Here is a 24,843-nt window from a genome sequence, read left to right as displayed (position 1 = left end):
ACTGAATTTCATAAAGTAAACTGATCTTAGCTGGAGGAATTCAGCACACTTATGAATTCAAAGTTAAAGACATAAACATTTCTCTATAAATATGTAAAACATACATTTTTGGACTTATCTGTAGTCTTAAAATGTCAAATATAAAGTCAAAAGTATATTATTTGTCTTCTGCTACATCTGTGTGGGTCCAATGAGTGCAGCGTAAGGACACCTTTACCCTGTTTTAAGATCATAGGTCTGATCAATATAATATTGAGTAATATTTGGTATAAAATCCATTACAGCTCCAGAATTGGTCTTGAGAGAATTTGGACTTGCTGATCCCTCATTAAAAACTCCACTGAACACAGATGAGTTGTTTATTAAATCAACAGAAAATGAATCAACAGTTTTGGTCATACTTTAATAGTTTCAGTGCTTTTGTGATCTTGATTTAAGGGGCTCCAAAAAAAAAAAAAAAAAAAAAAAAAATGAAGTAAGGCTTAGTTGACACAAGCGTAGTGCTGAAGAGCACTTCTTTTGACAAATAATGTGAATTAACCTTTGAAAAAAAAAAACTGGGACTCCCACGGTCGATCTGTCTTGGGTGTACTTTGAATATGCTATATAAACACAAATATGAATAAGTGCACGTGGTAATGACGCAAGATGTCGTGAATAAACCATGTTCAAGGATATCGCGCCTTAACGCTGCTCACTAAAGCGCAAGTCAAAGACAATAAGGCTTTCGGCTGCAGCTCTCGTTCCCATGAATTCAAAGTGCCGCGCGCGCTCTTGTCGCTAAGTGGCTGCCCTCTCGGCTTTTTCCGTCTCCGTCCGCCTTCTCATTAACATTCCTCACTTGTGGGTGTGATGCTGAGAAGATCTCCGGCGCGCCGAGCGGAGACGCGCAGTGTCCCTGTGCGTTTAGAGAAAGGTATAAGCTGCCGGCAGGAAGGGGAGCGACGAGGAGGAGCGCAGGACGAGAGACAGCAAGACCTACGTTGCGGGCGGCGACCATTCTTTCACTGCTGTGGTCCTTTCCCTGCTGGCCACCTGCACGAAAAAGGTCCTTTTTTTTACTGAAGATTTTGTTTCTCCTCAAGGCTGAAAGTCTCCAGTATGTGTCGGATCTAACACCTCCGGAGAGAGAGAGAGAGAGAGAGAGAGAGAGAGAGAGAGAGAGAGCGAGAGAGAGAGAGGAATATCAGACTGCCCCCCTTGGTGGATGTGGACACCTAAACTGTGGACATGGAAAAGATAGTGAATTTATCCGTTTCAATTCTCCTGGTTTTATGGGGATGCGCGCTTGGAGGCTCACCCAGTGTTCAAATTGGTAAGTACCCAGTAGTTCCAACGTGGAGGGGGGGGGGGGGGGGGGAGAAAAAAAAAGCGAATTAACTTAGAACAATGTTGTGCGTAAAATCCTGGAAAAAAAAAATGGTTGGAAATGTGTTTTACCCTTCAAATTTGTGCAAGTGTAAGTGATATTCTGTGTCGATTTCAGGGGGACTTTTTCCAAGGGGCGCGGATCAAGAGTACAGCGCGTTTCGGATAGGAATGGTTCAGTTTGGCACCTCGGAATTCAGATTGACGCCTCACATTGACAATCTGGAAGTGGCGAACAGTTTTGCTGTTACCAATTGCTGTAAGTCACCCAAAAACATTTCACACAGTCTTTTCAAATCAAACGAAGCTTTCCGCAAGTGCTCATGCTCATTATGTTGTTTTTTTTTTAAATTTTTTAAAATTTTGTTTTATTCTTGCAACACGAGTTTGGATCAATGTATCAGCTGCTACGATGGAAATGATCTGAGCTGTCTAATCTATATTCCGTCAGCAAACACATTGAGACTGTGCGCTGGGTAGTTGGGGATGAACAGACAATCGTGTAGGCAGGAGGGGGAAAGTTGGTTTCCACAGTAACAGTCAGTCACATCCATCCCATTTTCATTCCTTCAGATTCAGAGATCAAACAGACTACACTGCAAAAATATCGATCTTGATACTTCTTCTTTTCATCCACCAGTCTTTTAAACCTGAAGACACCCTCCCTCCCCCTCCCCTTTTTTACTGAAGTTACTGAAAAAAAACAAAAAACAAGCAGGGTGAGGTACTCGATTCACAGCTCAGAAAGAAGCGGTGTTCATCCATTGTTGGCTCCTATAGGGCGCACAGATTTAGAGTGAGCGCCACGCTCATATAGTGGCTGGGCGACGCTTGAACACCGAGGATTAATATGATGCGATGAATCAACATGCACTTCAGATGCACTGAAAAGATTGAGCAGCATCTTGCGAGAAGCGTACGATTATTTCACCGCATCTGAATCGCGACACGAGTCTGCCACACATGTAACTTCGTAAACCTTTTTTTTTTTCTCTCTCTCTCTCTCTCTCTCTCTCTCTCTCTCTCATTTTCATCATGCAGCTTTCGAAAGCTGCATCTGTTTCTTCAAATAAAATAAATAAATAAATAAACAACCGAGCTTCTTCAGGTTGTCTTTGCAACAGCCGCAACAAGAGGCGGATGAGCTCTGAGGTCGCTATTTTTAATAGTCACGGTTCGTACATTTCATTAGGCGGTTGCCAAGCGACTGCTCCTCTCAACAGTCTCTTAAACATAAATCAAACGCTTCTGATTGGTGCGCGCATCGGTCCAATCGATTTCATTACCATATAAAAGCTTCCTGCTTCAGAGCTCCTCGCTGCGTCCTGCAGATCACAGGGGAGTCACGTCGCTGCTCGAAGTTGTTTGCGTCCCCTTGTATGTGGCGGAAACACGGCAAGCATTGTGCACCTTGCTGGGAAAAACAAACCAAAAAAAAAACATGTTTTCTAGGAGTTAAGACTTTGTTGTATAACTGGAATATTATCTTTATATTTGTCTATAACAGCAGTTCGCAGCAATCTATAGGAGACATTTTTGTCCCCTGGAAATACATTGTGTAGATGTTTTACTACAGTTTGACTGACTTGTTTTCATCTCATCCCTAATAGACCCAATGCCTGTCTGGTTTTTTTTTTCTCCAATTTACTTCCCTCTACAAGTGTGTGTGCGAGGTGTTACGTAAACAGAAATTTGACTGTAAGCAGATTAGGCACAAATCTTTGCCAAAAAAAAAAAAAAAAAGAAGTTGTTTGTAAAGACCTAACCTGATTATCAGTGATGATAAAAAAAAAAAAACAACAACAACAACTGGAAGGATGCTGAGCTGATTAACTTCCTCACCTCAGGCCACTACATCTTTTTAATCACCATGTAATTATTTTGTCGGATTTACGAAATAAAGTGAACATAACGTTTAACTGAACACCAGAAAATATTTAGGATTTTCCTTTTCTTTTTTCTAAATTTGTTTAATTGACGGCACAAATTGTGACAGCCGTCTGTCGCACACCCCTCTACAGAAATCGCTGCATGTCGATGACGACAAAAAGATAAATCAGTGCACTGTAATTCTTGGATTTTGAGTTCATATTTTGGCGAAACAGAGTGCTTAACGTCTGTGCAATTAACCGAGTGGACCTCGTGCGCGACGGTTTGTGCTAAGTAGTCGACTCCTGTGAAATTTCTAAACTGGCGGGGTGACGAACGGCGAGGCTGGTTCGGATCAAGGACGATGGCGTCGGTGCGGTTCGTGTCACCGAGACCCGTGTCACACTCACAAGTGACCCTGAAAGGTGAACGAGTGGGAAGACAACGTGAAGAAAAGAGTGAATGGATGCACGGTAAATGTGACAGTAAATGACTGTCATGCTGAACATTAAAAAGGCCTTCGGTATAGTCAGTGGGAGGATTGTGTGTGTGTGTGTGTGTGTGTGTGTGTGTGTGTGTGTGTGTGTGTGTGTGTGTGTGTGTGTGTCTCCAGGCTGAATGTGGGCACAGGCATACATCTGGTGTTCCCAAAATGTGTGTGAATGAACTCTGCCTCCCTCCGTTAATTGACTTCTTGAGTGGGAGTTAGAGGCGGGAGGGTGGAGGAGGAGGAGGGGGGGGGGTGGCTGGGGTGAGGTGAGGTGAGGTGAGGTGTGTGGGTGGGTGAGAGAGAGAGAGGGTGGGGGGGGGGAGGTAAGCCAGTAGATGGCAGCCTGCCTCACAATCCACCTCCCTCTGCAATTATACTACATTAACACCCCTCCCCCCCTTTTTTTTTTTTTTTTTTTTTTTGTCTTCTAAAATGAACTTCATGAAAACGCATGCAGGAGGATAAAAGGGAGAAATATTGAAGCTGACACTGAAAGCGGAAAAAAAAAAACCCACGGTAACCACAGGTTCTTAAAAGCTTTTCTGTTGAATCACACATGAAACATTTTGGAACCGGCAAAAACACATTAGCCTTCGGGGCGGAGGTGGAGGGGGGTAGGGTGGAGTGAACGCAGGAAACTGTGAAGCTGAATATGATGTGATTGTCGCGGGCTATCGGACCTGAGAGACAGATTCAACGTCACACTATCGCCTCCTGAAATAGGAACGCAGACATTGTTATCGGGCACAAAACTTCAGTTGGCACGGAACGGCAGAGATTTACAGACATATCGCATCGTGTATGTTTTATTGGTGCGGACGGTCTTTTATTTCCTCGGAAGAAGAACCCGCAACCTGTGGACCGGTAGCTCGCGGACACATCCCGCCCTGGTTTTGTCCTCGGTACCCGTGCAGCAGCACACTTCGTCGATGCAGTGTGTCAGAGACGGTGGGAGGGAGGATGATACATTCCTCCATCAATAACAGCTCATCTGGACGGGCCTGCGTCTGCTGCCAAGACCAGGGGAGTCATTTGTGACTGTGTGTTTGGAGGTGTGTGTGTGTGTGTGTGTGTGTGTGTGTGTGTGTGTGTGTGTGTGTGTGTGTGTGTGTGTGTGTGTGTGTGCGCGCGCATGTGTGAGCTGTCCACCCAAAGCAATAAATTGAAAAGAATCTCGTTCGAACTTCCCTCGATTGCCGCCACCTCCGAGACCCACCGAATGACTAACTAAAAAAGAAAAAAACGTCATCATTGCTGAAAATAACTGATATTTATGTTTGATTTGATTTTTTTTTTTTTTTTGCAGCCATGTTATTGTTTGGTATTAAGTTTTTACAATTGGAAATAAACTGCAATGAGGTGCTCCTCATCCTGTGAAAGCAGTTACTTAATGTCTTGTGTGTGTGTGTGTGTGTGTGTGTGTGTGTGTGTGTGTGTGTGTGTGTGTGTGTGTGTGTGTGTGTGTGTGTGTGTCTCCCAAAGTTTGAGATAATAACCCCTGAAGACATCGTGATGGTTTTTCTCTGCTCAGGTGTGGAGATCCGTGTTTTTTTTGTGTTTTTTTTTAAAAAGTGTCCGTTTACCAGTCGGGGGAGGATCAGTGAAAGAGGGCATCAAGTTGCATTAATCAACGATGATACAAAGTTGGGAAGTTTAAAAAAACAAACAAACATGCGTCTCGTTAAAGTTCCGCGGCTTGCATTTGCAATCAGAAAGCCATATCGACGCTAATAACGAGATTGAACCTGCATTTAAGGACTTCGTCGGTCACCGTACGGGCTGAAAGAATTAGCCAATCAGAGCCCCTCGTTGTTGCTGCGCCTGCAGCGCAGGTGCTCGTCATCGAGTCGTCGCTGCCGCGGGTTTCGTTGCTTCGCCTGTCCACGTGTGCGTTCGGGGGCCTGTGAGTACAGCCGTGTCAAACGTAGGTCTGTGCTTTGCGCGGATGTTTGCGAGTTAAATACGTTGGGTTGAGAGTTGAGCTGTATTAGTCGCGAACGCCTGTTCAGCAACAGCCAATCAGAAGCCGGGGGAGCCACGGTCATTTCTCGAGCGGTCTGCGGCGATACATGATCTGTAGCTCATTGTGGCGCCGCCCCGTGACGACTGCGAGTGGACGTTTCACGGTTTAAGCCACGCAGAGTGACGTAGCGTGCTGTCTGTCGTTGTCGGCATTAGCCCCGCCCACTATTTCATTACCCCGCCCCCTCCCCCCCCCCGTGTGTGCGGATGTTTTCTTTTTTCTTTTTGCTTTTCTTGTCGAATCAAAAACATTCATATAAACACACGCGACATCACACACTTTAAACAGTCACACACACACACACACACACACACACGCAATAATATTCAATAAAGACGATTGGAATAACATCGATGCACCGCAGCGGTCACACATTAACCAACCAGCTGAAGTTACAGTCCTGCAGCCATCCATCATCGCAGAACCAGAAAAGGCATTTGCATAATTTGTTTTAAAAATAATTTCTTCCCTTTTGTGTCTGCTTTTGATTGAGGACTGAAAAATACTTCTTTTTTTTTTCTCGATTCTATTTAGAGACGGTAAACAGCCAGCGTACGGACTTAACGGGATTACATATTTCATTAATTTCAATCCCATAGTCGGGACGCAGAGGGTCTTGACCCTGCTTCTCGTGAGCTACTCGGTGGGTTTTTTTTTTTTTTCATTCTCAGGCTTCACATTATTATTCAAATTATCTAAATGAAACGGTGTTAGGGGCGGGGGGAAGAAAAAAAAAATCATTAAGTTAAACTGCGCTCGGCTCGCAGATCGCTCTTTGGTGAAGGGTCGAAAGCGGACACGCCTCGACATTAGGGGATACAAAGGAGAAAAGGTTGGGAGCCTCTTTTAAAGCCCAAACTTTTGCACGAACACGATGTTTTGAACATCGAATTATAAGTAGAATGCAGAGCAGCTACGGTTTTGCGCCTCTGTGTCATCCGCAGTGCAAAATATCACACCTCCTTCGACAGCAGGTGAGACACACACCGCTGCGTCACTCCCGTCTCCGCTCGCATGATTTGTTAATTGGACAGACCGCGGGTGACAACGGATGATTTTGATGCTGCGTTGCAAATCGTTAAAGGATTTCAGATCAAAGTGGACGTACATTTTTCCACAAGGAACACGCGCGAGCACAAAACCCGGTCCTCGCGCGTGTCAGTAATTGTGTTTTAAACGTGGTTTCAAAAGACGGCACGATCCGATGTTTCTTTTTAACCGACCGTAATTACTGTGAGGCTTCATATTATCTCTGTCGCAGTTTCTGAGGTGTTCATTGTACGCTGAACACACAGTACGATGACAAAGGTAGAACGCCATCTTACTCTGTACTTATAGAGCGTCTCTTCGCCTTAACACGCCAGTGGGGACGGAGCTGCCACGCGAAGTGCTCGGCTGTCGCTGGGAGCCACTGTCCATTGTCTTGCGCTGGGATTGAACTACCAACCTTACGATTAGTGCTTTATTAGCAGAATGGAAGGAATTTAGATCCGAGCGAATGCCAGCGTTAGTCGTAGTGGGATAAAACCTAAAGGCGCAATTCATAGATTTAGATTGATAGACTTCGGATTAAACAGGTGGCAATGGGTATTAAAAGTAAAAGGCTAAACTACCACTCTACAAACTGAGTTATTTCAAATCATAACTCAGTTTGACTTATTAAACTTCCCTAATTCTGTCAGATAGATTGAAACTACAGCAAACTAATCATGTTCCAAAAGTCATTACTTGAGATTGTATTATTCATGAGCATCATAAAACTCATTGCTTATACACTAACACGTTTTTTTTTTCAGCGTAGACTGAAAGGTTTGAAACATTGGAGGAGTGCAGCTGATTAATTGTTTCTTAAACTGAATACTGAGCTGCTTTTTAAAAAAAAAAAAAAAAAAAAATCATCAGTGTGCTAATTATTAACTAACTAGCCATGTTATATATCTGAAAAACTGCTGTCAAGCTGTGAGCTTAAAAACGTTTGTCTCAGCTTGTTTCCCCCAGGATGTTTTTTTTTTTTTTTTTTTTCTCTCTTTCAAGAATCCAATTCTATTCATTTATAGCTTTAAAGTTAATCTGAAATCCCCATCATCCCTTCAATGCAGCCCAGTTATCAACTTTAAGAGAACCCATCTGCAGGATGGCACTAAACCTTTAGCACCTTTCAGCAGGGAGACATCATCAGTTCTGATCTTGTTTAAGATACAAGAAATAACCCATCGACTGTTTATTGAGCCAACTGTATTTATCTTACTTCTCTGCGGCCTTTTACTCTGTTAAAGTGATAAAACGTTAGCGGTACACCATTCACGTGACCGTGTGTGTGTGTGTGTGTGTGTGTGTGTTTCAAATTTAACCTTATATATAGCGATAGTTTGCGCCCGAGCGTTTATTTCCAACAACCACCTCTTTCAAAGCAAACCGCTCTTCCACATCTGAGACCAACAGAGGAGTTGGAGGTCACTGACAACCGCATCGCGATTTAACACTTCAAAGTTCCTGTTTGTCATGGTCAAATCACGTCATAGTCTAATTTCATGCATCTAAATGCACACAGCCTTTCAATGGAGCGCGCATTCAGGGACCTCGGTGAATGATCAAAAGCCTAAACCCACCGTAGATGCACGGCAGAGAATTGGTTATCGCCAATTTATTGTTCACGCTTAATTAAGTGCATTCTCCTCCATTTCAGAGAGAGCTGTGAAATATTAAATAGGCCTGGGAGCTGGCCGGTCAGAAAATGAGGCTAAAAGCCCTCAGTGGATCTTAGCTTGCCCTGAATACAGCCCCAACCAAGCCCTTATCACTGTGTCCTCAAAAATATATATATATATATACCAGCCTGAGATACCATACACGTTACAGCCTCATTCACAGGTCTCAGCTGGAAGATGCTTCCTGTCTCGTGTCCAATGTCTTGGTTTCTCGGTGCCTCCGAGGCAGGTGGCGCCAGTTTAAGGCATCTTGGCCTTAAACTGGAAAGGAACCAAACTTTTTTTTTTTTTTTGTCACCACAAACTACATTTTAAACCAGAACAGGACCGTGAAGGTTATTGATTTATTAGATTAATTGAGACAAAGCTAAACTTGTGTTTAGATCAGTTTATAAATATATTTTATTCATTTAAAAGCACCAGAATCATCACCGTCAAATGCAGCTGAAAGCTCCAAGAATATAAAAAAAAAAGAAGGTGAGTTTGGATTATTTTCTCAAACTTTACTCTTCCCAAAATCAACAATGGATATTGATGCTCAAAGTTTTTCTCCCCTTTGAGTTTTTCAAGTATCCAGCCTTCGTCTCCCGTTGTCACGGTAACACGCAGCTACACTGATCACGGCGAGGAGAAAGTCCGATTTCAGTAGAACACAGAGTTTCAGTCGTCCTCTTCTGTTCTGGTGATTAACTGAGGTTAAGAGCATTAGCGGAAGGTTAAATGCAGGCATTTATTGCTCCCGTCTGGATTTCACCTGTCCAACACCGTCCAACGGAGGGATGATGTAATACGCAGTCACCGACTAGGCTTTCGTTGTCAGCTGGAGGGTCCCATCCCTCAGCTGAGCTGCACCGAAAACTAACTTCAGAACAAATATCCTGCTCAGTAGGTTTTTATAAATTCAATCATCCATCCATTTTTTTTTTTTCCCCCCTTTTTCTCTGTGTCTCTGCAATGGGGCCACGAAAGACAAAGATTAAGAGATTGCCTCCAAAGAGAACAGATCTTTATCCTAAAAAACCGGGGCTTTATCCCTGTCTTTCTATCTGGATGGAGACCCCCCACTCCCCCACCCCCTACCCCTCCGCCAAATATCTATCATTTGAAAAATAAAATCTCATCCATTTCTCTGCAGACGTTTATCGAGCTCTAAAAGTTTGTACAGTGACAACGGCGTCGCTGCCTCACTTACCCTCGCTGTTTTCAATATGAGAGCTAGTTTTCTTTTCAGAGCGTAGCTGTCACCGGGGCGAGATTTATCTCACGCGTCAGGATCTGTGATACTTGGTAGATCGAATGATTGTAGATAAGCTGCCTTTGCCATGTAGCATAATGTTATGACTGCATCCATAAAGCTTTGGCTCGATGGAGTTTTACGGCGCTCTTTTAAATTCAGTAAGCAGGAAGACACATAGGAACATATCAGATTGCCATATTTACAATGTTTATTTGATTTATCAACATTCGACCATTCAGACACTTTTCCCCAAAAACGTACACAGACTATCTTGTATTTTTCTATGTTAATGATGCTTGCCTCTATATTTTTATTTTCAGAATTTGATTTCGTTTATTCTACAAAGTAGTTTTAAAATATTAAATGCAAAAACTACAATTTTACAAAAAAATATTCTAAAAATAAAATATTTCAAAAACAATTACATTAGAATATATTAACTCAATGAACACGTTTAACATTAATCGATAGATCATGTATTTATTTATTTCTCACTGACACCGAAAAGGAGTCGGGGAGTTTTGTTATTTGTTAACATGTTTACATGTTTACAGAAAGAACATCGTGGGAAAACAGAGCTAGCCTTTCACAGGTGCTTAGCATTGCGGGTCGATATGAATTTGACATTCAAATATTTGTGCAGTCAACTTGGCGCTCAATTAACTGAGAATGACCAGTATTTTCATTAATGCAGCGAATAACCTTTTCCTGCTGAGAAGGGACTCTCATTAGCATGCACAGAGGAGGATCTGTCCTTCCCATCATCGTGCTGATTAAGATTTGATCCGGTTGCCTTGTCTGCTCTTACAGGGTGTTCTTGTCAAACTTATTAGGATTTGATGGAGTGCGTATGTGTGTGTGTGTGTGTGTGTGTGTGTGTGTGTGTGTGTGTGTGAGAGAGAGAGAAAGAGAGAAACAGAGGGACAAAGAGGAAGATAAAGAACGAAACAATGATGAATGAAGACGACAGGACAGAGCGAGAATGTCTTTATGGTGTGATAAGCAGTGAACGTGTCTCTGTGCTCTCTGTTGTTCTGCTTGTTATGTCTCACTGAGCAAAATGTAAATGCAATGTAAATGCAAGAGAGGCTTTCTTTAAGCGGGCTGTGTCCTTTAAAAAGGGCATGATGACTCAGGCTAAAGGTAGATAAGATCAGAGGGGCGAAAGAAATCTTGCGCCCTTTAATGCATAAAGGGCCTGTTTTATTGTGTCAGTGCAGCATTTTACCTTCTGTGTAACCCACAAACAAGGACACAAGACTATTAATACTTCACTTCATTCATAAAGAATAGATTTAAGCATATGGACAGCTTCATTTCTTACTGTACATATGTTAAAAACTGGCAGCTCTCTGTTCAGCCTTTTAAATGCACCATAATGATTGAGGATTTTCAAAATAAGAGGCTAAAGATTTGCCTGCTTTTCAACCACAGCTCACTTTGTCCCTTTTACAGCTCTGCTCCATTTGAAACATTTCTTTATGTTGTCAGCAGCGCCGTTAAGCCCTGTCTGTTTCGCAGACAGCCGTACTTGTGCACCCGTAACAACTTGTTCCCTGATGGTAGGCCTGCTTAGACAAAAGGTCTCATCTGGACCGGAGCCAGCACATCTCAGCAGCTGTTGACTCAACAACAATTTCTTTACGCATTAAAGGGTGCAAGCTGTGAAACTGATCTCATACTTCCCATGTTATACAGATTATGTTAAAGACATTTTGTAATCTGGATATTTACTTTTTCAGTCACTGACGTCCAATATTTGACAGACTTACTTTCAATATTTTTTGGTAAACAGATCTGAACTGTTTAAATTCAGCTGTTTGCACCCGAATTGAAACATGTGACAGCAAAGACCAGAAAAATATACAGAGTAGCTTTGTGACTTTGAAATCCGGTCCGCTTGGCTGATTTCTTTTAACGATATACTGCATACCTTTGCATTTAATTGATGAATATTGACTTGATTGTGTCGAAACACACAAGATTTGACCAGATATATAAAAATTCTGTGCAGTGCAGGCAAAGAAGAAAAATAACCAGTGGGGTTATTTGAAGCCTCCATCCTATAATGTTTCAAGTTCACAGGTATAGAAAACACAAAGTTTACAAGCAAAAAAAATGTGGCTACATAAAAAAAAAATGATGCAAACAAATAACAACGAAATGTATACGACAACCACAGCGAAAACAATAATGTCAAGGTAAAAGCAAATAGATATGAGTATGAGTATTACTGCACATGTCCATCTGATTACTTCACAGAGATCAAACAGAACGGTTGGCTCTTCACTTCAATGCATTATTTTATTCATAACATTTACTGTATGTCTAATGTGCGTGTGCTCCGAGGCGTTTCCTCTACAGAGAACTGTTCGTTGTCAACACAAATGAGTGACAGAATTTCTAAGCGTTCGAGAGTGAACTATCACAAGCGGAGTTTGCTTGGTTTTGAGCCATGTACCGCCAGGTACCGTGCTCACCCACTGCTTTGCTCTGTGATGATGTTTGTCTCCCTGTCCTCCAATTTTTTTTTTTTTTCTTTCCCCATGCGAAGCAGTCTGTAGGCGGTTTTCTTTGATCTGACCATCTTTGTTGGACACGGATTCAATGGAGGAAGGGACTTCAGGGATTGGACATAGGAAGGCTTTCTGGTTTTTATAGTCTACGGGGGTGTTTTAATGTTCTCCTGTGTAGTTTCTTTTGGTGTATTTTCCTACTGTTCTTCTCAGACATGAAAAGAGAGCGAACAGACTGTACAATAGTCGATTTGTGAAAATCGTTTTGAAATCTGACAAAGGGAACAAAAGCAAAAAATAATTTAGAGAAGATGAGTGCAAAACCACCAAAGTGTTACCGTTGTTACAACAGCTGCAGGTTACGAGGGCAAACCGATTGATCTCATCAAACCCAGTCTCCAATCAAAATGTGTAAGAGCTATGTCGGTCCACAGCGCAAAATATTTTCACAACAATAGCTCACAAATCATGAGATGCCTTCATTTTTTTCTTATTTACGTTACTTAAAATATATTCACAGAAATTTTGACTCAAAAGTCGCTTTTCAGGGTGAAAGGCCTTCAACCTCTCCTCCCTGAGAGGATCTTTTTGTACTCCATCACATGGCTTCCTTCTTCGACAAACCACTCCTAAACAGTGGCATTTCATAATTTTGTAGCTGTTATCATGAAACCGATTTGTTTTGCACTGTGGTCCCTGAACAGATTGGGAACCCGGCCTATGCATTAGCCAAAAATAATGGAATCGGAATAACGTTAATTCTCCAATTTGTGCATCCATATATCCAATTAAATACTTTAATTTGCACAAACAGTAACTTCCCAGTTTTGTTACTGATTGCTGTTGACAGCGGGACCAGCTGTAGACAAAACAAGAGTCACAGATTTTAAAACACCAACTACATTAGACTTCGAGCCAAAATCTCATCATTTAAAAGAAGGGCTGCGTTCTGCATGGTGTGATTTATTTATTTTTATCCCACAGATCACAAAACATTGTTTATCCTTGTCGTGTAAGCTGCAGTTACCAAAACATAATATTTACAAGATGTCTTCGTCCTCCTGCCGGCTCAGCTATCAGTCAAGCACACGTATTGTATAATGAGGAAGTGTTTGATATTTGTGGACCTCCATTGGTAGAAGTACGGTGGCCGGCAATGCTATTAGATGGCGAGGACAGCAGTTAATTCCCAGCTTTTCTGCAAGAGCAGAGGAATTATTCACATGGCAATACGATGCGGTGCTTTGTGTAAAAAAAACAACTTGGAATTATTGTAAATTAGCATCTGAGCAGCTATAAGGTTTAACTGAATGTAGCATTCCCTGCAGCACCAGCCCCACATGTTCAGTTAAGAAAAGGTCAAGTACAGTAAAAAAAAAAACAATTTAAAGAGAGACAGACCACAAGGACTGCCAAGTATGCAATAGGTGCCAGGACAGAACAATTAAACGCACGATGACATTGACAATTAGAAGCAGATAAGAAAATAAATCAGAGAGAAACATGACGGGCGCAGATAGGATTTCAGCCAGCGGCTGCGCGCACAGAAGCTAGAACAGCACCCGTGTCCTCCGGCAGGTGAGATCACGGAGCGTAGCAGGTGTCTGAAAGAGTGGACGAACAAACAGAAACATGCATTCACACTCGGTTGCAGATATATTCCGCCGTGTACACACACTCAGGCGGCAGGCAGACAGTGTGACGATGCAGCAGGCAGGAGGCAACTCGAACGCTCCCAGCTGTCGACTCCTATTTTAACCTTGTGAAACCAAAGTTAACGGAAAGGAGCGAGGTGGCTCATACACGGGTAGATTCTGTGTTTGGACCGTGTGAATTTGGCGTGGAGACCTGCAGTATAATGTGGCAGTCAAGTCCTGCACACACATTTTAAAATGATACAAGCAGAAAAAAAAACAAAAAAAACACGGCCTCGCATCTCTTGGCAGCTCCACGCACCCCTTGCTGTGATAAAACAGCAGGAGAAACACTGAGAAAAGGGAGCAGCTGAATAAATTATCTGACATTTTCTGATTTTACTGTTTGTCTCCCGAAAGGAAGTCAGAGTTAAAGCATTACATCTGATTAAATATATCGAAATGCTGACCTTATATTCCCTACTTTAAATGATGTCTGGGACTTTGTTTCATATTTTGAGTTCAGAGTGCAGATTCTTGACTCAGTTTACCATCAGCTTACTTACATTATGCTGCACTCGCCAAAGAAATCAAGGAAATTTGGACTCTACAGAGTTAGGAAATATACCAGTTGAGATTAATAACTGCCAAAATGTCTTCTATATTAAGATAACAGATAAGTTAGAAGTATGTGTGGTGATTGTTCAGAAGGATAGAAGACCCAAATGCTCGACAACCGGGGTTGTTCGAAGTATGCAAAGGTTTTTATTTAACTAAGCAGGAGTTGAAATGCAGCCAAAGCAAAGCGAGTCATTACTGGGCTGAATCCCAAAAATAAAGTCCCCAAAAAACATAAACCAATGAGTTGGCACAGGGGGTAAAAGTTAGCTCTTACAGGGACTCAAGAAGACAAAGCACAAAATCCAGGCACAAAGACAGGGCTGAACATGGACTAGGAGCTTGACACAAGGATCCGAAAGCATAGCAACAGAAAAAGGAGCTGACACACAGAGAGAGAGAGGAGCACATACGGAAACCGGGGAGAGGAGGATAACGAGGGACAGCTGAAACTAATCAGGGCAGCGGAAGACCAGCAGGAAACACACAAGGGCAGGAGGTGAAGCGAACTGAGACGTACGAGGTGAAGCGAACTGAGACGTACGCGGTGAGTGACTGCAAAATACAACCAAATGGCAGAACTATGACACCAATAGCAAAGGAACTTCATGTGCCAGAGATTGCTCAAAAAGTAGTCCGAGTATTCACGATAATACCAACAATGTTAAATTACATTTAATACCTTAATACACTGCCACAGTGTACGTGGTATTTACTTTTGAGCCATGCGAACGGACACGTTTTGAGCAAAACAGCCATCGTGGTCCAGTGACAACAACAAAGTCTTGTTCTGTGTTGTGTCTGCAACAACAAAGTAGCCCTCTGTATTAGAGAGGTGTTTGTCCAAAACAGTCTAATTTCCATGAAAATCTCCCCACAGTGAGAAAGACATCAAATCCCATGAAAGGACTGCAGCTGCCACCTCGATCTCACTTTTTAATGCTCTCGCTATTGTTGAAAGCCGAGGCCTCCGGAAGGTCACAACTTCAGCTCGCTTCCTTTTTGAAGTGGGAGCATTGTGTAATCTGCATCTTTTTTTTCTGCGGGACTTTTCACTGACACTAAATCATAGAAGTGTGTAAGCTTCGACAAAGACACAATGTCAAAACTGTTTTAAATAGCACAGGGGAGCACCGTGTATGAAAAGTGAAGCCATTCTCGGGAGCTTCAGTCTTCCTCTCTGTAGGAGTTTTCATGCAAATGACACTCGGTGTGCATCTCATCAATTCCTTTTTTTGGCATTCATAAATGTTTAATTATTTTTGCATCTTTTTTTCCCCTGAAATATTATTGTATAGATTACCATAGTATAACGTCACAGTAAATAATGGTTTTTACCTCAAATTACTCAATCGATGGATCTGAACACTTTCAGCACTGACAACAGTGTTTTAGCAGGACGTGTGCTGCGTTATTCATCGTGGGCACGAGGAGAGTCCATATGAACGGCGCCCTCTTGTGGTATTCACGACGTCGGAACTGGAAATTATCTGTAAGCTTCGAGTTCACGAGTTGTCACGCATTTGCGGACGGAAATGGCAGAGGTCATGGAAGTTTATTGTTCGTTGGATGTTGAGCTAATATATTGTAATTTTAGTTGTGTACAGTTTGTCCTCATAATGTTAATAACAGCCCACGTCAGAGAAAAAACTGTTGATCTTCCCAGCGGCCTCATCTTTTCTGCGCCTTTGCATTTCCTGCATTACATTGCCGCCCTGTTAGCTTGCTAAATTATGAGTCTCTCTTAGCTTCCAGATGGCGTCCACGTTGATGTTACCTAGCAACAGCAGCAAAAATACAGCATATTTATGCATTCCTAATACATTTATTAGGGAGTTATGATATCAGAGTATAATTTATGAAGCCAAATCAGCTTCACATGATTTAAGGCAGAAGAGAATCCTTGATTTTGATCGGTTTCTACTTGTCGATTAGGAGTCATAAATATTTCATGACTGTACTTCTGATTTATTTATCTAAACTCCACGAATGCATGAATCTGTTTTTGAAAGGGAATGATTGATGGGTCGTTGCACGAAGGTCGCAGCGGCAGACGGATGAACTGAGGGGTCAAGGAAGAGTTGACGGGTCAGGGGTCAAATGGAGATGGGGAGCTGATGAGAGACCCGAGGTTGTCTCGTACGACATTGGAAGCTGAGATTCAGGGTGGCGGTGACACTTTTCCCCGTGTGGGTTCTCTAATGAGAGAAAGAGGACAACACGGTGGATCCGGTGACGAAGGGATGTAAGTAAAACACGAGGTAACGGCATTCAGTACCCATAAAGTGAAACCTAAACGCATTAAGGTTTGAACCGGACTCGCTGGGATCATATGAAGTACTGTTTCTTTACTTTGGTCCACCTCTCCTCAGTCTTCGTCCTCAGCAAACACGGAGTGTCTGGTTGCCATGGCAGCTGCTTCCTCTGGATGAAGCTATGTTTTTATAGATGTACCTAATTTTGATCTCGCAGGTTCCCAGATCATTAGAACATAGAACAGATCCAAAGGCTGCTTTGGTATTTCAGCTAAAGGTCAGTGGACGCTCGGTATGTTTTAGTACAGGAGGCGGACGAAATGTGAACAAAGTAGCTGTGTGTGATGCATGGGGTCGCTATTGCGGAATCAATATGGCTGAAGAATTCAGTATTGTGCTTAGTGGGACAGATTGGCGAGCCGATGCACGGGCACACAGCACAGCGCTTCTCTTTCTTCAGATATAACAAAGGACTTATTGAGGCAGTGTTTTTACGGTTGGAAATATTAAAGATTTTTAAGCAGAGCGCTGCGTGATTATTGTGAATAACAAGCTACAAATGAGGTTTTTCCAGACAGCTGCTATTAGTTGGGATTCTTTCTGCAAAATCCTCGTGTCTGATGTTGGACCGTATTTCTTTGAAAATTGTGTGCCACAATATCTGTTCTTGAAAGCTCCAATCTGTGATTGGTGCTTAACACAGATCTTGAATGGATGGGTAGGCCGGGAATTGCAAAACAGCTGTTTAGTTTTTAAGTTACTCTGATGACAATGCGCAAACACTGAATTCAAGTGAATGCAGAGGTGAAATAGACTTTCTGGTGTCATTAGATGGTACGCAGGCTGAGTGCTGTTAATGACACTCCTAAATTATGCAGTGGTTACATTAAAAGATAAATAAAAGAGACCGCAAAATGGGTTTTTATTGTTTAGTGGACAGTTTTTCACTTTGGTTCCTTGGTGATGGAAGTGATCTTGTAAGTCTTTGAGACAGTTTTGGGGGTTTCTGTGTTACAATTTGGGGAAAAAGTGAAATAACTGATGTCAATCTGCTTGGGAAAAGTCTTGTTGTGCCATATCACGAGACACAATTCATGTGAATTGATTTAACGTCTGTTACATGGGATATCTACTTTCAGTAGTATTGTAGAAACTGGTTTCATTTTTTTTTTTTTTTTATCATATACAATTGTGAAACCTGCTTTTTGTGTGTATTTTTCTTCATTTTTTTCCTGTTCATTCTTTTTTTCGTTTGCTTAGTAAATTAGATTTTGATTTTGTAATAATCACATTTCAGTGTCCAAAATGGTTTAAAAAAAAAAAAAAAAAAAGAAGCTGTGATTTTAAATGCTTTGCGTAAAACCTAGCACAGTGCTACTTGATAGCATCTTCAAGGATGTTGAAAAGGATTTTGTAGTATTCAAGTTGAGATAAAGCGAGTGTAAACGAACTGTTTCCATCAGCTCAGCGGCACCGAGCGTGACATTTAAACTGACTTTGATGTATGCGGTTGGTAGAGATCCCCTTAAAGGGTTTGACTTTGTCAGATTTATTGATACAGATTTCTCAGGAGAAATCCTGGGAAGTACTGTGCATTGTTAGGTAGTGGTACGTGATGTAGCTCCAGGGAGTCAGCAGTCCAACACAGTCAATAAGTGGCATTGATAAGCTGCTCAGGCACTTTCTGGGGCTCCACACACGGTCGCTCCTCGGCCGCTGCGGCGTTGGGAAATGCTTAGACAGCAACAAAAAGCGGAGCTAAAATGACGTACAACGATCACACACTGGGCCTTTTAATATTGGGGCATTCATCAGACTCTGTTCTTGTTGAAACCTCCATCCTCCGTGTATGGCATCAGTGAGCCTCCAGGAAACAGGTCAGCGAACAAAGGCAGAGAAGGAGACAGAGAGAAATGGGGTGGGAGACGGGAGGAAGGGGGGGTCAGAAGTTGATAAGAACTGAGCCGTACTGTTCTTCTCGCGACCAGCTGCCGGAAGAGCTGCTCAAAGGCAGACAAAAACACTTGCCAGTCCTATCGACCACTCAAAAGCATGACTGAGAGCTGTCACCCCGGCAACAGCCTGCAGCAGTTCTGCGCTGCATCTAGGTCCATATTACCAATGGAAGAATTTCATGATCACGACATTTTTCAGATTTATTTGGTCGTATTATCAGAAATTTGAATTAACGTAACCTTCCTACCTTGAAGAATTATTTCTGCGTGTCGCATTGATAGTAGTTTTGAGGAGTGTGTTGAAACACGTGGAACTGTGAGTTCAATGCATTTTGCTGTTTTCGCTTGTTTTCAGAAAGATGACATTTAAACGCTACATGAAATGATGTGCCATAGGTGAATATGTTCTGCTGTGCAGAGAGAGAGAACATGGCTGAGATACGTTACCCTGGCAACAGTCTACAGAGGGAATGAAACCGGATCACGCCTTTATGGGCTGCAGAGAAGAAGGGGAAAAAAAAAAAAAAAAAAAAGCTTCTACAAGTTATAAAACGGTCTCCATAAATTTAACATGTTATTGATAAATATTTTGTTGGGAGTTTCCAGCCTGGTGGAGTACAGTCTTTCTTTCATAATTCTCTAACCAGAAGAAAGCACGTGGGAATGGTGTGAATGGGGATTCAGCTGTGGGCTACACAGTGGATTAATTGAGAGAGGAAGAAAAAGATGAAGTCTCAAAATGGTTCTCGTGTCAGCCTCAAGTCAGAAACATCCTTTTCCATTTTCTACATCCAAGGCTTGGTGATAAGGATGAAAATAAAAGTCCAAATTTACTTGGCCGTTTTAGGGAAATAAGCAATCAACTTTGGTTTCAAAAGTTCCTTGCTTCCCCTACAGCTCTGTTAAACAAGAGGACTGTGAAAGGCCCAATAAAAGCTTTTCTTTTTTTTTTTTTCAGATGCTGGAAGGCATCTGTTGCATTGGAAAGGAAATAAAAAACAGTTTTCATTTGGGAAAGCTGGCAATTTTGGAGAATAATGAGTAGTGCTTATTTGGTTTGTTCACTCGTTAAACGCAGACAGCAACCCACCCGTTGGTTTGTGAACTGTTGTTTTAAAGCCTGGAGTTTTGGCCGTTGCCATTTTGTTTATTTGGAGCCAGAAGTGACCATATTTGGACGAGCTGGGGGAGGTGAGGGGCGGATCTGACTGAGAACCTGAGGACACTATGCCCCGCCCACATATAGTGGCAAACCTGACTGCAACCCCAGGAATGTCGATCAAACTAGGCCCACTCTCTTTGAGGTCAATTACGTGATTAATTATGTCACTACTTTCAGAAGGACCACCGGAACACTGAACAGAAATGTAGTAAATGACATTTAGGGCCCTATTTTCGTTCCCGGTGCAACGCAAATCCTGGCGCGTTGGCATTTTGGTGCAGCGCAACAGGCTTTTTTTCCAGGTTTGGGCCAAGATGGGCGGAACAGCACAACACGGGTTGTGTCGCCGGTACAGTGCAACTTTTGTGTCAATTTTGAGGTTGACTTGCTGATGGCAAATATCATTTATATCAGACACACTAAAATATTATGGGTGTACACTAAAAGAATGTTATGAAAGACAAAAATATAGAATTTTGCATGACGTATTTGCATTTAGTAAAACAGGACAGACAATATTATCCCGCAAACAAATGTTGGGGAGAAGGTCGGAGATGTTGGCGAGCAGATAAAGCGAGTGATTTCAACACTGCGACTGTGGTTTTCGTTTCTGGCCGACAGTCAAAACATCCTTTTCTTCAACACATGAAAGAAAAGAGAACATGGTTGAATTACGTTACCCGGGCAACAGTGAGGGAATGAAACCAGATCATGGGCTGTCAATGAAGCTTTCAGAAGTTATAAAACACGGCCTACTCTCCATAAATTTTGATAGGTTATTGATAAACATTTTGCTTTCCATATGTTCCAGCTTTATAAAGCATATCGGGTCTTTCATAACCCTTTTCATATATCCTTTTTCATCTTGTCACTTGCCAACAGACCACTCCCTGTTGTCTCTAAATGAAAAGAGCTTTCATATAAAGGCGGCAGGACTGTAGGGTCGTTTTGGGATGTACTCCAAAAAAATTTCATTTATTTTTTATTTTTTAAATTTACATGGTGAAAACCTGCGTGTGCAACAACTATATCGGTGACAAATACGCTCAGGGTGACGTGACGGAACGGTTGGTGGCTGTGAGCTGCCACGACAACCGGTGACAGATCAGTTTTACATAAAAAGCCCCGAAGTCTCAAGGCGTTTTCTCTGTGCTGAGAGCAGGAGAGGATGAGATATGTAAGAGTCACTCCTGTTAGCTGTGACTGGACTGATGATGATCAGCACCACAGTGACGAGGCGTGTGTGTGTGTGTGTGTGTGTGTGTGTGTGTGTGTGTGTGTGTGTGTGTGTGTGTGTGTGTGTGTGTGTGTGTGTGTGTGTGTGTGTGTGTGTGTGTGTGTGTGTGTTAGACTGATTCATCACTTTGCTGATGCTTGACGGCCGGTGTTTGTCTTCTGATAAATATCAGTTTAGTCATATTCCGAGTTAATGAATGTCCCATTTTGAACACTAAACAACTACATAAATACATACTGTAAAGCCTTCAATAAAATTACACTTTCTTCTTTTTCTATTTCATTTTTTCTAATAAATTGGGCAGTAGTGTATTTTTTTTAACAAGTTAAAAAGGCTAACATGTCAAACTTTCTTAAACCTGGGTCTTAAAGTTGTTATAGATGTATTTCAATATGGTAATCATGCCATATTATCACATAGCTATTGCATTTAAACATACTGTTACAGCCATTTTTATATGCAATGTTTTGGCAAATAATTCGGTACATTTTATTTTCTTAAAGATAAACAGTTCTGTAATGACATTTCAGTGTGCTTGATTGAGATTGGTGATGACCAAAGTCAGCACTGGCTTCTGATTGGGCAAAATCTCTGACATGCAGTGGATGCTTGTTAAGCAGTTTTGCTAAAAGCTGTTGAGCTGTGAGAGCACACTAGTTCTGGTTCGTGAATAGTGAATATTTTATAGTTCTTACCATTTGTTTTGGGCATTTTATTTTTCTGTTGCGCTTGAAATTGTTCAGTAAAGGGTTAAAAAGGAAGGACCTGGATCAGGGAGTGTTATTAATGGCATGGTCAACTATATGCTAAACATCCACAGCTTAAGTGAGCCACACAAACACATACTGACAATAATAATAAAATAATAGCTTTAACAGTAATCTGAATATGATCAAAGTTCGGTGTACACATGTACGTTTTTGTGGTCCCTATTTGGGGAGGATCAAACGAACCGAATTCGGAACAAAAGGCCGAACAGTATCCTTCATCCTCTCTGACATTTCACATCGATGCAGGGCCTATTAAAATGTCAGCTGAAGTTGGTTGTTTTATGCGCTGCAAATTTATGCAAGTTGAATCTTTGATCAGCGATGGAGCAGTCATGTAAACAGTGGCGGTGCAGCGGAGATGCCTTCAGTGGCACAGCGGCGAAAAGGAGGTCAGCTAATTGGGACGGCTAAATATATTTCACAGGGTACACCTTCTCCTTGGCCGGTTATACTGTACACAGCCTGAGTCATTTAACATCCCGGCGATAATGAGAGTGATTAGGACCGTCTGATGACCGCACCAGCAGTGGTGTAAATGCACAGAAACTATAGGGACAACTTATGGAGTATCTCCATTAACTTCACGCCAACTTTAGACAAAATAAAGCATGCAAAACTACCATAACTGCAAAGAATCCATATTGTTTTCTGCTTAATGCTGCTGCACATATTAAATCAATACATTCATCAGCATCAAATTACTGCAGACAATAGACTGTGTATGAAGTTATAGCAATACAATCATGATGAAAATCCAAAAAACAAGATGCAATTGTGCATGAAAGTGCTGACCAGAATCAGTATTATTAACTGAGTTAAAAGGAATGTAATAAATAAGTGAAATCTTGACAACTAGTTGCATGTACAAATCTGCTCTGTAAAATGTGTGTTGATCTGCAGGAAATAGACAAAACAGCTCAGTGTTAAGGCCGTGGCGTTTCAGACTCCGTCCACGTAACTCTTTAAGCCGGTGTGATAGGGAAGTCATTTTCTCTTTTCGAATACTGCGATGCACGAAGTACCGATGCATGGCACATCTTCCACCCCACACGTTTAGAAAGCTTTTATCCTTGTTCTTCGCTTGTCCTACATAACATTTCTATGACATTGCCAAGGCAGCTGAATATGTCTGAAAACGTACAGCTGTTTGCATCGTGATTGTCAGCCCTGCTCTTGTGCTACAGGGTTTGATTTGAGTTATGTGTCAAACGGTTTCCATTATTTTTGTCCAAAGGCTCGTTTCTGTTGACGTTACTGGCTTATAAAATTACAAATAAAAATTTTTCAAGTGGAATTTTTTTACACCAACCAGATCACGCATAACCAAACACACAAAAAAAAACAGATACACACACACACACACACACACACACACACACACACACACACACACACACACACACACACACACACACACACACACACACACACACACACACACAAAGTAAGTACATTGTATATTACACGTTATTATTGTCTGTAACTACAATGTTCGGATTACAAGTCCCAGAATCAACAGTATGTTTATCTGGCTTTAACATTCCCCACGTCTAAGTGAGAACTGATTCCCCCCCCCCCCTCTCATGTTATCTTCTTGAACAGAATGATCGAGAGGGCAAACTGGCTTCCCCACCCAGCAGTGAGCAATAATGAGATTTGTTTCAACATTTTGCTCACGGTGCCTAATTAGGGTGACCTCGTCAACACTAGGAAAAGAGATTTACCCAGTCGCAGTGGGTTTTTTTTCTCCCCGTGTTCAGAGAGGGATTTCTGAGGGCAAAGTACTCGCCGGTTTCCCTGAAAAAGCAGTCAGATGTGACAGAGGCTTAATGGCTTTTTCCACAATCCTCACCGTTTCCTAAGATTTACTCTTTGTGGCTGGCTTTTCTTTGTTAATTAAACATTTCTAAAGGCCTTATTGAAGGAACGCACGTAGAAAACTGTCCCATTAAAAAAAGAAAAAGAAAAAGAAAACTGTCCTGCTCTTCATTCTTTTGGTGCCACATTTCAGATCCCGGCAGATTTCCTCCCCGAGCAGACAAACGGGGCGGCACGATGCTTCTGGTTGCGAATTAACATATTTGGTGATAAAGTAACATGTTATCAAACTGTTCGCTCTGGCATAAGCTTGCAGCACAGTCATTGGGGGATATCCAGTCTCTAAGCATGAGCTCAGAGTTTTAATCCTGGGCGAACTCAACAAGCTCACCAGCAAGAGTGTCAGCAAAGAAAGACTCAGACACATGACAATGGACGGACGTGACACGGAGACAGAGAGAAGCTCTACCGCTCTATTAGCTTCATGAGAAATGCTCATTCTGCTCCGTGATGAGATGATACAATTTTTGTGTTTCTTCTAAGAGTAAATGTGAGCTTTGCAAGGAACAGGGAGTGGTGAAAGTACTTAGATTCTTCTGCGTGGTGACACAGTATGAGACATAAACTTACAAAGACATGACCTCTGTTTCAGTAGATGATGTGAAGCAATAGAGGGGATTTAATGCAAGAAAATAAAGGGGGATAAGGAGAAACAAATAGTCTGTGAGACCTGGGAAGCTCTGCTTAGTTGTATAGTCTCGACTATAATCAGTGTTTTATGTTGGGAAAAAAAAGATATATTTTTAATGTCAAAACTAAGAAATAGAAAATTTGATAAGAAAATCGGTAATACAAAAATCCAGGTAAAACATTCAGCAAATAATCTCATTTCAAATTATCACTTTACTTTCACAGTCTTCTGATTTTCAATCTTTTATTGTGAACAACAGTTGCTCGCATCTTTGTGCAGCAGGAAACATAAACAAACCCAAACTGTCTGAAAATCAATTTCATCTGTTCTGTATCAGCAAAAATCCAACAAAATATCAAAAACTAAACCACTGTGAAGAAAGCTGAATAGGTCTTTAAAGAGTTTACTGCTGAATGATGCATGAGTGTAAAAGCAACATTTTGCTGCTGTGGAAGCCTGAGCTGCAGCTAATTCTGAATAATTGACATATAT

At 41.8% G+C, this 24,843-nt stretch overlaps 1 protein-coding gene across 8 annotated transcripts in view; it reads left to right on the top strand.

The window, feature by feature from the left end:
* Positions 1-1,052: 1,052 nt before the first annotated feature.
* Positions 1,053-24,843, top strand: part of gria2b (glutamate receptor, ionotropic, AMPA 2b) — a 52,472-nt gene continuing 28,681 nt past the window's right edge. For all 8 annotated transcript variants that reach the window (XR_011311034.1, XM_069701734.1, XM_069701733.1 and 5 more), the window contains exons 1-2: positions 1,053-1,315; positions 1,487-1,627. Coding sequence is in view for 7 of the 8 variants with exons in the window: in XM_069701734.1 (XP_069557835.1) it covers positions 1,231-1,315; positions 1,487-1,627 (226 nt within the window). In the remaining variant the exon portion in view is untranslated. The remainder of the gene's footprint in view (positions 1,316-1,486; positions 1,628-24,843) is intronic.

Source organism: Brachyistius frenatus, unplaced genomic scaffold (genome assembly GCF_029030835.1).
Source record: "Brachyistius frenatus isolate BFR_SWC_R1_liver_20210118 unplaced genomic scaffold, ASM2903083v1 Contig_38, whole genome shotgun sequence".
NCBI lineage: Eukaryota > Metazoa > Chordata > Actinopteri > Embiotocidae > Brachyistius > Brachyistius frenatus.
This window is presented reverse-complemented; position numbering and strand designations above follow the sequence as displayed.